Source organism: Balaenoptera musculus, chromosome 4 (assembly GCF_009873245.2).
Source record: "Balaenoptera musculus isolate JJ_BM4_2016_0621 chromosome 4, mBalMus1.pri.v3, whole genome shotgun sequence".
NCBI lineage: Eukaryota > Metazoa > Chordata > Mammalia > Artiodactyla > Balaenopteridae > Balaenoptera > Balaenoptera musculus.
The window spans coordinates 17,621,695-17,634,622 of record NC_045788.1 but is presented as its reverse complement, the minus strand read 5'-3'; the positions used below and the strand labels follow the sequence as shown (position 1 = coordinate 17,634,622).

Below are 12,928 nucleotides of genomic sequence, written 5' to 3'. Positions count from 1 at the left end.
TACCTAGGATGGGAGGAGGGTCATTACACAATGAGATTACACAATGGGATCTGGGTTCCCAAGGAGATATATAGCTGAAGACAAAAAATGATTAAGTTCAAGAAAATTTGTATTTCAGCTTCCGCTGGTGAATTCCAGCCAGGGTTGGTGTTAATTTTAATGCTTTCCAACTTCTTGATCTTCAAGTCATTTTATTTTAGAGATCTAGAAGTATAAACTGAATTAAGGTCCATTTGGGTATGACTTTGTATGCTTAGGACAAGCTCTGTTAAACTGTTATCTGTTATCCCTGACTTGGGCAATTTGAATACACCAGATCCCTTCTGCCTTTGAGCTATTCTCCTTTTTTATACAGATTAATTTTAGAAGTACTTTTAACCTTCAGAGGTATTCTACTGACAATGTGTAAAATGCTGTAAAATCACTAGCCTATATTTTGAAACACAAGAAGATTTCTCAATTTATTATATTTAGATGCTGTATCTCAGGAAAAGGGAAACATTTTCATTTAAATGCATTTCTAACTACTCACTAACTTAAATACGTTTTGTTTTTAGGATTTTTGTCTTATATTTTGGTTTGAGGGCAGTAGCAATCGCTAGTAACGTGGATTTGACCAAAATGTAGATAGAGTTTCCGAATAACAAATTGTGTGTGTGTGTGTATGTGTAGATAGATAGATATAGTTACACTATTATGTATACATGTTTATATGTGTAATTAAAGGGAAATTTTAGAAGTTTTAAAAGAAATGCATGCTCATCTTTAGTTATGTATATGTTTGCAGATGTTTAGATTGGTTCTTCCAAAACACTCATTAATAACTGAACATTCGTATTTGCAGATAAATAAACTAAGTGAAAAAAAAGGGAGATCATTTTACCATCACAAACTTTTATTCCTTTACCAGAATTCCCTACACTCTTATCATCTCAATGATGAAAATAAATATGAATAGACAAAAGGTTAAGGTCTGTGTCATACCTGTTCCTCAGAGGACTTGAAAGAGAAGTTTGATAATATTTAATTAGATTTACAAATACAAGTGAGTGTTTAAAAATACGTTAACACTGTGACTGGGGAAACAGATCAGAAATTCACAGAATATATTTTTAATGAATTTAATGACTTTGGTAGGTTCAGTCTATTTTTCAGGGATTAGAGGTTATGCCATTCATTGAGGTGAGGAACACAGGGAAAGGACCATCTTTGGGAGTAAAAGTCATGAATTGATTGTAAGCAAATAAGACACCTTTGATGCATCTAAGTAAAGGTATTAAGGAAGCAATTGTATACACAGAATTGGTGGCCAGAAGAAAGGTCTAAAAGGTTTGGTTAGTATGCTCTTACTTAGGTTGTGTATGTTTGAAGGTGAGGGAAAGGGGTTGTTGAAGAGACTACATAAATCCTTCCTGCTGATAATTAGGATGGGTCCGTTTTGGGTTTTTTGGAGTTGTTTTTTTTTTTTTGGCTGCACCGAGCAGCTTTTGGGATCTTAGTTCCCTGACCTGGGATTGAACCCAGGGCCACAGCAGTGAAAGCACCAAGTCTTAATCACTGGACCACCAGGGAACTCCCAGGATGAGTCTGTTTTTCAGTGGGAATGTTAATGAGCCAAGCTTATAGGGACACTGAGGCAGAGAAAATTGTCACAGACTAAAATGGTGACTTTATTTCTGTAAAATAAGTTTTCATCTTTCTTATTTAAATTATGCCTAGATTGTAAAACGTAGAAGTTGACTAGTTTCCTTCCATCATCCATTTCTGTTATAAATTTGTAATCTTATGGATGAAATTCTGATTCACAGGTGAATACTATAATCTTACTTTATTTCATAGCCATGAAGCTCATGACTGCTCTGGTGAATGTTGCCTTAAACCTCAGTATTCATCAGGATAATACACAGAGACAATATGAGGCTGAGAGAAATAAAATGATTGGGAAGAGAGCCAACGAAAGGTTGGAGTTACTACTTCAGAAACGCAAAGAGGTAAGGTTCACAGTAACTGTGATTCTTATGTTCTGTAAATGTGTAGTAAATATATCATATGTGTTTTTATTCTCTCTAAAAAGGTTTGTGTGTATTTTTAAAAGTTGTTTTTTAAAGTTAGATTATTTGATCTCAAAGTTTTCAAATGAAACTGGAATTTGCTTCCAGCCAGTGATTGATTATCTGAGTGCTGTCTGAGGGCAGAAGAGAAACACAGAACAACCCTACTTTAGAAAGAAGGTGGTCTGGGAATTAGATAACTCAAAAAGATTATCAAGCTGTGGGCCCAGAAAGCACAGTAAATACTAACATCAGAACTAGGGGCCAGCAAAGATGCATTGCAGGAGAAAGCCAAAGACTGTGTATTAGTAGATGTATGAGACATTTCTGTGAATAATAAGATTGGTTCCAATTTTACAGTGAAATTTTCATATACATGTGTTGAAAGAGATTTTAAACTGGATTTTTAGTAGGCAACATTTTTATTCATCCAATCAGAAATTAAATTTTAGATGTACAGTGTTAGTCTGTATTTTAACTTGAAGAAAGAATAATATCTCAGTGCTCTAAATATATTGCTGTCAACAAATAATGGGTTATAACAGGCAGCAGGAAGCAACAAACTTATGATTAAATTATGGTCTGTGCTATATTGGAGTTCTAGGGCTGCTGTAGCATATACCACAAACTGATTTTTCTTTTTTTTTTAATTATTATTTTTTAAAATTTTATTTATTTTTGGCTGCATTGGGGGGGTCTTCATTGCTGCACGCGGGCTTTATCTAGTTGCGGAGAGCGGGGATTCTCATTGCAGTGGCTTTTCTTGTTGCGAAGCATGTGCTCTAGGCGCACCGGCTTTAGTAGTTGTGGCACATGGGCTTAGTTGCTCCGCGGCATGTGGGATCTTCCCAGACCAGGGCTCGAATCCATGTCCCCTGCATTGGCAGGCGGATTCTTAACCACTGCACCACCAGGGAAGTCCCTGATTTTTCTTTAGAATAGAAATTTATTGTCTCACAGTTGTATAGGCTAGAACTGGCAGATAACTCTAATCTTCACATGGCCTTCTCACTGTGTGTGTGTCTCTAAATTTCTCCATTATAAAAAGGAGACAGTCATATTTGATTTGGGGCCCATCCTACTCCAGTATGAACCCATCTTAACTAATTTCACTGCTACAACCCTATTTCCAAATAAGGTTTGAGGTTCTGGGAGTTAAGACTTCAGCATATGAAGTTTTGAGGAACACAGTACAACTCATAGCACATTCTATACTGGAAATAATAGTAAGTAAGTTTTGGAACTGTACTTTAGTAAGAACTGCTAACCAAACTGTATCTCTTATAAACTATTTAATTTTTTATATAATAAATGCAGCAAAAGTAGAACTTACAGTAAGTTTCAGTAATTTGAATGATTTACTATAAAAGTATTCCCAAAGTTATTTCAGTAAAACCCAAAACAAAGCATATAGCAAAAGAGAAAGTCTGAAGGAATTTTATTGTCACATTTGTATATGCAGTAAAAGCAAATGTTTCACTGCAGAACAAATTAAAATAAAAACTATCATCTTGAATGTGATTTTGTATCAGTGCTTTTGTTCCTTTTGAGTAGTAAACTCAATCTTTAATTCCGATGTGTAGTATTGCCTGAAATTTATTTATATTTTTTCTATAGTATTTTATTTTGTTGCTGCATTTCACCACTAATGGCTAGTGTCCTTGCTATCTTCTACTGTTCCTCCTATATTGGGAATTTGACCAATGCTCAGTTTGGTGCTAATCAGACGCAGAGTAATATTTGGATACTTTAGGTGGAATAGGAACTTTCTTACACAGTGGCAAATATGATAATTAAGGATGATCTGTTACCAAGAAATGTAAAACCAAGCAGGGGACCTGGTTTGGACAGGAGAGGTAAAGAAATTGAGGCCTATTCCCAAAGCAGATGATATTTTGTGGTAGTAATCTGGTCACACTTAGCCACACCACTCCTTTTTAGTTATTGTGTAATACATGTTGAGACAGAAAGAGGTTTTAAGCCAATGTAGAAAAGCTATAGAAATAATGAAAGAATACTGGTAATTTCGGACATCTGTTGCACAATACATGAGAAAAAAGATTGAAAATTACCCAGAATGAGAATAATCAGGAATTTAAAACAATTGGAACTCTTTATTGCAAATAAAATGATCAATATTTTAATTTATATTTTTATTTATTTTTCATTTCAGCTACAAGAAAATCAGGATGAAATCGAAAATATGATGAACTCTATTTTTAAGGGTATATTTGTTCATAGATACCGGTAAGGGATTTTAAAAATCATTTAGAACATTTTGAACTTAAATAATTTATTGCTTCTTTGTAGTCCTAGGCAATAAAAATATAAACTTTCTAATTATTTGTTTTGTTAGCTGGAAAACAGCTTTGGGTATAAAAGCTAAATAAATGTACTATTAACTGTGGTCAAAACTGTACCACCACCATCATTGCCACACTCTTCCAGATTCAGAACGTATACTGTTAGAGACATCCTATGTACTTGAATTTGTACTGATGTAATATTAATAAGATATCATTAAGTTAATGTGGCCTTAATAAGATTTGATTGTCTTCATATTTGAAAAAATTAAATTCCCTGCTTCCTGCCCTTTTGTACTCATCTTGTTATATGATCAAATTAACCAACAGTGTTTTAAAAATGTGTCGGTGAAGATGGGAGAAATGAGTATGGGAGAGGGCACCTCTGCAGATAATGCAGCATCTTTATAACATCACTCTTCTTTACCTTCAACTATACACAAGAAAATAGGATCAAAGTATTTCTGAAGTATTTTTGTCATGCCCCATTGCAAGTTTAATTTGCCTTTCTGTGAAACGTGTGACCTATTAAAATACTACATGAGCGTATTTCATGGAGAATTAATGAATCATATACATACGCTTGTTGCCTTCTGTTAATTAGGCGTGATTTGATATGTTTAGGCAGATAGACACAGATAATAGGTGCACTGTTTTTAGACACATCTGAGACTTTAATTGGCCAGTTAGTTTTAAAAGTTAATTAAAACAGGGAAATTATTTTTTTAAAAAAGGAAAAATTTGTAACTTTGATAATTTACCTTAAAACATTTTGTTTTAACTGAAAATGTAAAACTCTTTTGAAATAGAACCAAGGCTTTTACTTTGAGTATGAATTCTCTGAATGGAGTATCACATCCTCTTTCTGACATAAACCATGCATGTAATGAATTATCGACAAATTTATTTTCAAAAAAGCAAAAATTTCCATATACCTGCCGTGCAGTCTTTTTTTAAATTACAGCTTTATAGACGTATAATTAACATAAAATAAACAGCACATTGAAGTGCATGATTTGATGAGTTTTCACACACACACACAACACACACACCCCTACCTGTAAAACTACCACAGGCAAGATAATGAATATATCCATTATCCTCAAAAGCGTTCTCCTACCACTTTGTAATTCCTCCTTTGCTGCCACTCTCCCCCTTCCCCATCCTTAAGCAATCAATGATCTCCTTCCTAACTGATTTGTTTACATTTTCTAGAATTTTATAGAAATGGAATTTACATTTTGTACTCCTGATTTTTGTTCGTGTCTTGGTCTGGCTTCTTTCACTAATAAAATTAAGGTCTTTCATCCTTAAGACTTAACTGTAAGTTTTTTATAGATTAACTTTATCTGGTTGAGGAAGTTTCCTATCCCTAGTTTTCTGAGACTTTGTTAGGAATGGATATTGAATTTTGTCAAATACTTCTCTCCATCTTTTGAGATCATTATGTAGTTTTTCTTTTTTAAGAGCGTTGATGTGGTGAATTAAATTGGTTGATTTTTTAAACGTTAACTCAACCTGAACTCCTTGGGATAAAACCCACACACATAATCATGATATATTATTTTTCTTCATTTAAATCTTTTTATTGCTATTAAGTCATTTTTTTTGAAGTATAGATGATTTACAATGTCCTGTTAGTTTCGGGTATACAGCAAAGTGATTCAGATATATGTATAGATAGATATAGATATATGTATAGATATATAGATATATACAGTAAGTCCCCTACATACAAATGAGTTCCGTTCCGAGAGTGTGTTCATAAGTCGAATTTGTTAAGTCCAACAAAGTTAGCCTAGGTACCCAGCTAACACAATTGGTTATGCAATACAGTACTATACTGCAATAGGTTTATAATACTTTTCACACAAATAATGCATAAAAATCAAACACACGCAAACAATAAAACATTTTTCATCTTACAGTACAGTACCTTGAAAAGTACAGTAGTACAGTACAATAGGTGGCATACAGAGGCTGGCATCAAGTGAACAGGGAAGAAGAGTTACTGACTGGAGGAGGGAGAGGAGATGGGAGATGGTGGAGCTGAAGGATCGTCAGCAACAGGAGATGGAGGGCAAGCTGCAGTTTCACTCATGCCCGACATTGATGGCACAGGTTCTGGTTCCTTGCTGGATTCAGTTCTGTCTACCCTCTTGAAAAAATGATCCAGTGATGTCTGGGTAGTAGCTCTTTTTTTCTCGTCATAGATGACACGGTAGCACTGGATTGCATCCTGAATGGCTGCTGTAACCTTTGTGTACTGTTCCACATTCGGGTCCTGTGCCTCAAAAACTAACAGTGCCTCCTCAACTAAAGAAAATCCCCTTGCCATTTCCTGCATCATAAATCTCTTCAGTTCTTCAGATACTTGTTCTTCCTCTTGTCTCTCTTTGCTCTGGACCTCCAATTCTTGGTGCCTCTTAGCAGTACCAGCTCCATCACTGCTGCTTTTACACTTGCTTCTGGACATCCTGGGCTTGAAATAAAGATACTGTACTACTATATACATTACTGTACAGTAAAGTACACAAAAGCACAACCACTTGAAGAGGATGCATACACATCACAGTGTACGTCAGACACGTGAACTAACTTACATGATTAGACATGCGAACGCACGTTCGCAAATTTGAAAGTTGTCAACTTGAAGGTTCGTGTGTAGGGGACTTACTGTATATGAATGTATATCAATTTTTTTCAGATTCTTTACCCTTGTAGGTTATTAAAAAATATTGAGTATACTTCCCTGTGCTATACATTAGGTCCTTCTTGGTTATCTATTACATTTTATACACAGTAATGTGTATATGTTAATCCCATCCTCCTAATTTATCTCCTCCCTGCCCATCCCTTTTGGTAACCAAAACTTTGTTTTCTGTGTCGGTCACTCTACTTCTGTTTTGTAAGTAAGTTCATTTATATCTTTTTTTTTTATTGATTCTTCCAATATTGTAAAAATGACTCTACTACACAAGGCAATCTACAGATTCAAAGCAATCCCTATCTAATTACCAATGGCATTTCTCACAGAACTAGAACAAAAAAATATTTAGTTTGTATGGAAACACAAAAGACCCCAAACAGTCAAAGCAATCCTGAGAAAGAAAAACGGACCTGGAGGAATAAGGCTCCCTGATTTCAAATTATACTACAAAGCTACAGTCGTCAAAACAGTATGGTATTGCACAAAAACAGAAAAAAGATCAATGGAACAGGATAGAAAGCCCAGAAATAAACCCATGCACCTATAATCAATTAATCTACAACAAAGGATGCAAGAATATACAATGAAGAAAAGACAGTCTCTTCAAGAAGTGGTGCCGGGGGCTTCCCTGGTGGCGCGGTGGTTAAGACTCCATGCTCCCAATGCAGGGGGCCTAGGCTTGATCCCTGGTCAGGGAACTAGATCCCACATGCATGCCGCGACTAAGAGTTTGCATGCCACAACTAAGGAGCCCGCGAAATGTGACTAAGACCTGGCGCAACCAAATGAATAAACAAAATAAATTTATATAAAAAAATGAATCATTTAAAAAAAAACGAAGTGGTGCTGGTTAAACTGGACAGCTACATGTAAAAGAATGAAATTAGAACATTCTCTAACACCATATACAAAACTAAACTCAAATGGATTAAAGACCTAAATGTAAGACCAGATACTATAAAACTCCAGGAGGAAAATATAGGCAGAACACTCTTTGACATAATTCGCAGCAAGATTGTTTTAGATCTGTCTCCTAGAATCATGGAAATAAAAACAAATACTTTTTAAATGAGACCTAATTAAACTTAAAAGCTTTTGCACAGCAAAGGAAATAATAAACAAAATGAAAAGACAACCTACAGAATGGGAGAATATATTTACAAACAGTGCACCACCAAGGGATTAATCTCCAAAATATACAAACAGGTCATACAGCTCAATAAAACAAACAAACAAACAAAAAAACCCAATGGAAAAAAATGGGCAGAAGACCTACATAGACATTTTTCCGAAGAAGACATACAGACGGCAACAGGCACAAGAAAAGATGCTCAACATCATATTAGAGAAATGCAAATCAAAACTACAATGAGGTATCACCACACTCCAGTCAGAATGGCCATGATCAAAATGTCTACAAATAATAAATGCTGGAGAAGGTGTGGAGAAAAAGGAACCCTCCTAAACTGTTGGTGAGAATGTAAATTGGTGCAGCCACTATGGAGAACACCATGGAGGTTCCTTAAAAAACTAAACATAAAGTTACTATATGATCCTGGAATCCCACTCCTGGGCATATATTCAGAGGAAACTATAATTTAAAAAGATACATGCACCCCAGTGTTCATAGCAGCACTATTTACCATAGCCAAGACATGGAAGCAGCCTAAATGTCCATCGACAGATAGATGGAAGATACAAATGAAGTTAATTATAAAACAAATAGACCCACAGACATAGAAAACAAACTTATGGTTACCAAAGGGGGACGGAGGGGGAGAGAAATTAGGAGGTTGGGATTAACATATAAACACTACTATATATAAAATAGATAACCAATGAGGACCTACTGCATAGCACAGGGACCTATACTCAATATTTTGTAATAACTTACAAGGGTAAAGAATCTGAAAAAAATGAATATATGTGTGTGTGTGTGTATATAGCTGAATTATTGTGCTGTATACCTGAAACTAACACAACATTGTAAATAAACTATACTTCAATTTTTAAAAGATAAATTAAAAAAATTTTTTTAATTAAAAAGAAATATTGATTCTTCCAATCCAAGAGCATGGTATATCTTTCCATCTGTGTTGTCTTCAATTTCTTTTTGCCAGTGTCTTATAGTTTTCAGAGTACAGGTCTTTTGCCTCCTTTTGTAGGTTTATTCCTAGGTATTTTATTCTTTTTGATGCGATAATAAACGGGATTGTTTCTTTAATTTCTCTTTCTGATGTTTTGTTGCTAGTGTATAGAAATGCAACAGATTTCTGTATGTTTTGTATCCAGGAACTTTACCAAATTCATCGATGAGGACTAATAGTTTTCTGGTAGCATCTTTAGGATTTTCTATGTATAGCATCATGTCATGTGCAAACAGTTACAGTTTTACATCTTCTTTTCCAATTTGGATTACTTTTATTTCTTTTTCTTCTCTGATTACCTTGGCTAGGACTTCTAAAGCTATGTTGAATAAAAGTAGCGAGAGTGGCATTCTTGTCTTCTTCTTGAACTTTGAGGAAATGCTTTCAGTTTTTCACCGTTGAGTATGATGTTAGCTGTGGGTTTGTCATATATGGCCTTTATTATGTAGAGGTGTGTTGCCTCTATGCCCACCTTCTAAAGAGTTTTTATCATAAATGGATATTGAATTTTATCAGAAGCTTTTCTGCATCGATTGAGATGATCATATAGTTTTTATTCTTCAGTTTGTTAATGTGTCTCACATTGATTGATTTGAGGATATTGAAAAATCCTTGCATCTCTGGGATAAATCCCACTTGATCATGGTGTATGATCCTCTTAATGTATTGTTGGATTCAGATTGCTAGTATTTTGTTGAGGATTTTTGCATCTATATTCATCAGTGATACTGGCCTGTAATATTCTTTTTGTGTGATATTTTTGTCTGTTTTTGGTATCAGGGTGATGTAGCTTCATAGAATGAGCTCGGAAGTGTTCCTTCTCTGCAATTTTTTGAAATAGTTTCAGAAGGTTAGGTGTTAACTCCTCTCTAAATATTTGATAGAATTTGCCTGTGAAGCTATCTGGCCTGGACTTTTGTTTGATGGGAGTTTTTAAATCACAGATTCACTTCAGTGTTTGTAATTGGTCTGTTCCTATTTTCTGTTCCTGGTTCAGGCTTGGGAGATTGTACCTTTCTAAGAATTTGTCCCATTCTTCTAGGTTATCTATTTTTTTGGCATAGAGTTACTTGTAGTAGTCTCTTACGGTTCTGTGTATTTTTTTGGTGTCATTTGTCACTTCTCCTTTTTAATTTCTAATTTTGTTGATTTGGGCCCTCTCTTTTTTTTCTTGATGAGTCTGGCTAAAGGTTTATCAGTTTTGTTTATCTTTTAAGAGAACCAGCTTTTAGTTTCATTGATCTTGTCTATTGTTTTCTTCGTTTCTATTTCATTTATTTCTACTCTAATCTTTATGATTTCTTTCCTTCTACTAACTTTGGGTTTTGTTTTTTCTTCTTCCTCTAGTTGCTTTAGGTGTAAATTTAGGTTGTCTATTTGAGATTGTTCTTGTTTCCTGAGGTAAGTTTGTATTGCTATAAACTTCCCTCTTAGAACTGCTTTTCCTGTGTCCCATAAGTTTTGGATCGTTGTGTTTTTGTTTTCATTTGTCTCTGGGTAATTTTTGATTTCCTGTTTGATGTCTTCAGTGAACCATTGGTTGTTCAGTAGAATATTGTTCAGCCTCCACATGTTTGTGTATTTTACAGTTTTTTTCTTGAAGTTGGTTTCTAGCCTCATAGCGTTGTGGTCGGAAATGATGCTTGATCTGATTTCAGTTTTCTTAAATTTACCAAAGCTTGCTTTGTGACCCAGCATGTGATCTGTCCTGGAGTATGTTCCACGTACACTTGAAAAGAATGTGTATTCTGTTGCTTTCAGATGGAATACTCTCTGAATATCAATTAAGTCCATCTGAGGTGTCATTTAAGGCCTGTGTTTCTTTATTGATTTTCTTTCTGGATGATCTGTCCTTTGGTGTAAGTCAGGTGTTAAAGTCCCCAAATATTATTTGGTTACAGTCAGTTTCTCCTTTCGCATCTGTTATCATTTGCCTTATATATTTAGGTGCTCCTATGTTGGGTGCATATATATTTACAATTGTTATATCTTCTTCTTGGATTGATCCTTTGATCATCATGTAGTGTCCCTCTTCGTATCTTGTTACAGTCTTTATTTTAAAGTCTATTTTGTCTGATATGAGTATTGCTACTCCACCTTTCTTCTGATTTCCATTTGTGTGGAATAACTTTTTCCATCCACTTACTTTCAGTCTGTATGTGTCTCTAGATCTGAAGTGAGTCTCTTTGAAGGCAGCATACATATGGGTCCTGTTTTTTGCATCCATTCAGCCAGTCTGTGTCTTTTGGTTAGAGCATTTAATCCATTTACATTTAAGGTAATTATCAATGTGTATGTTCTTATTGCCATTTTGTTAATTCTTTTGGATTTGTTTTTGTAGGTCTTTTTTTTCTCCTTTCTTTTTTTGTTCTCTTCCCTTGTGACGTGATGACTGTCTTTAGTGTTATGTTTGGATTCCTTTTTCTTTTTTGTGTGTATATCACATGTTTTGGTTTGTGGTTACCATGAGGTTTTTGTATAGCAGTCTATATATATGTTTTTGTTTTAAGTTGTTGATATCTTAATTTCAAATGCATTTTAGATACCCTGCATTTGTACTCTCCTCCCCTCACAATAACTGTTTTTGATCTTATATTTTATATCTAATATTTTTATGTATCCCTTAACTGTTGTTGTTGTTTTTGGATACAAATGATTTTATTACTTTTGTCTTTTAACCTCCCTACCAGCTTTGTATATGGATGATTTCCTACCTCTATTATATGTTTCCCTTTACCAGTGAGCTTTTCAATTTTGTCCTTCTCTTGTTTCTAGTTGTGGCCTTTTTTTTCAGCCTAGTTCCTTTAGCATTTGTTGTAAAGCTAGTTTGGTAGTGCTAAATTCCTCTGGCATTTGCATGTCTGTAAAGCTTTTGATTTGTCCATCAGATCTGAACAGGAGCCTTGCTGGTAGAGTATTCTTGGTTATAGGTTTTTCTGTTTTATCACTTTAAGTAATATTGTGCCCCCTCCCTTCTGTCCTGCAGAGTTTCTGCTGGAAAAACAGCTGGTAGCCTTATCGTAGTTCCCTTGTATTTAATTTGTTGCTTTTCTCTTTTTGCTTTTAATACTCTCTCTTTATCTTTACCTTTGTTAATTGAGTACAGTGTGTCTAGGTGTGTTCCTCTGTGGGTTAATCCTGTATGGGACTCTCTCTACTTCCTGGACTTGGGTGACTGTTTTCTTTCCTAGGTTAGGGAAGTTTCCAGCTATTATCTCTTCAAATATTTTCTCAGGCTCTTTCTCTCTCTTTTCCTTCTGGGACCCCTATAATGTGAATATTAGCGTGCTTGAGTTCTCTTAAACGTCCTCATTTCATTTCATTCTCTTTTCTTTTTTCTATTCCATGACAGTGATTTTCACTACTCTGTCTTCCAGCTCACTGATACATTCTTCTGCCTCATTTAGTCTGCTATTGATTCCTTCTATTGTGTTTTTCATTTCAGTTATTGTATTCTTCAATTCTGTTTGGTTCTTCTTTATATTTTCTAATTCTTTGTTAAAAACTTCTAATTTCTCGCTCCATGCATCCATTCTCATCGCAGTACCTTTTATCATCTTTACAATCATTACTCTGAACTCTTCCTCAGGTAGATTGCCTGACTCCACGTCACTTAGTTGTTATTCAGTAGTTTTGTCTTGTTCCTTCATCTGAAACATATTCCTCTGTCATCTCATTTTGTCTAAATTGCTATTTGTATTTTTATGTGTGTGGTAA

At 34.8% G+C, this 12,928-nt stretch overlaps 1 protein-coding gene across 1 annotated transcript in view; it reads left to right on the top strand.

Moving 5' to 3' along the window:
* STAG1 (stromal antigen 1) overlaps positions 1 to 12,928 on the top strand; it is a 425,667-nt gene that overhangs the window by 272,773 nt on the left and 139,966 nt on the right. The window contains 2 exon segments of the mRNA XM_036851044.1: positions 1,840 to 1,991; positions 4,225 to 4,298. Of these exon segments, the coding sequence (XP_036706939.1) occupies positions 1,840 to 1,991; positions 4,225 to 4,298 (226 nt within the window).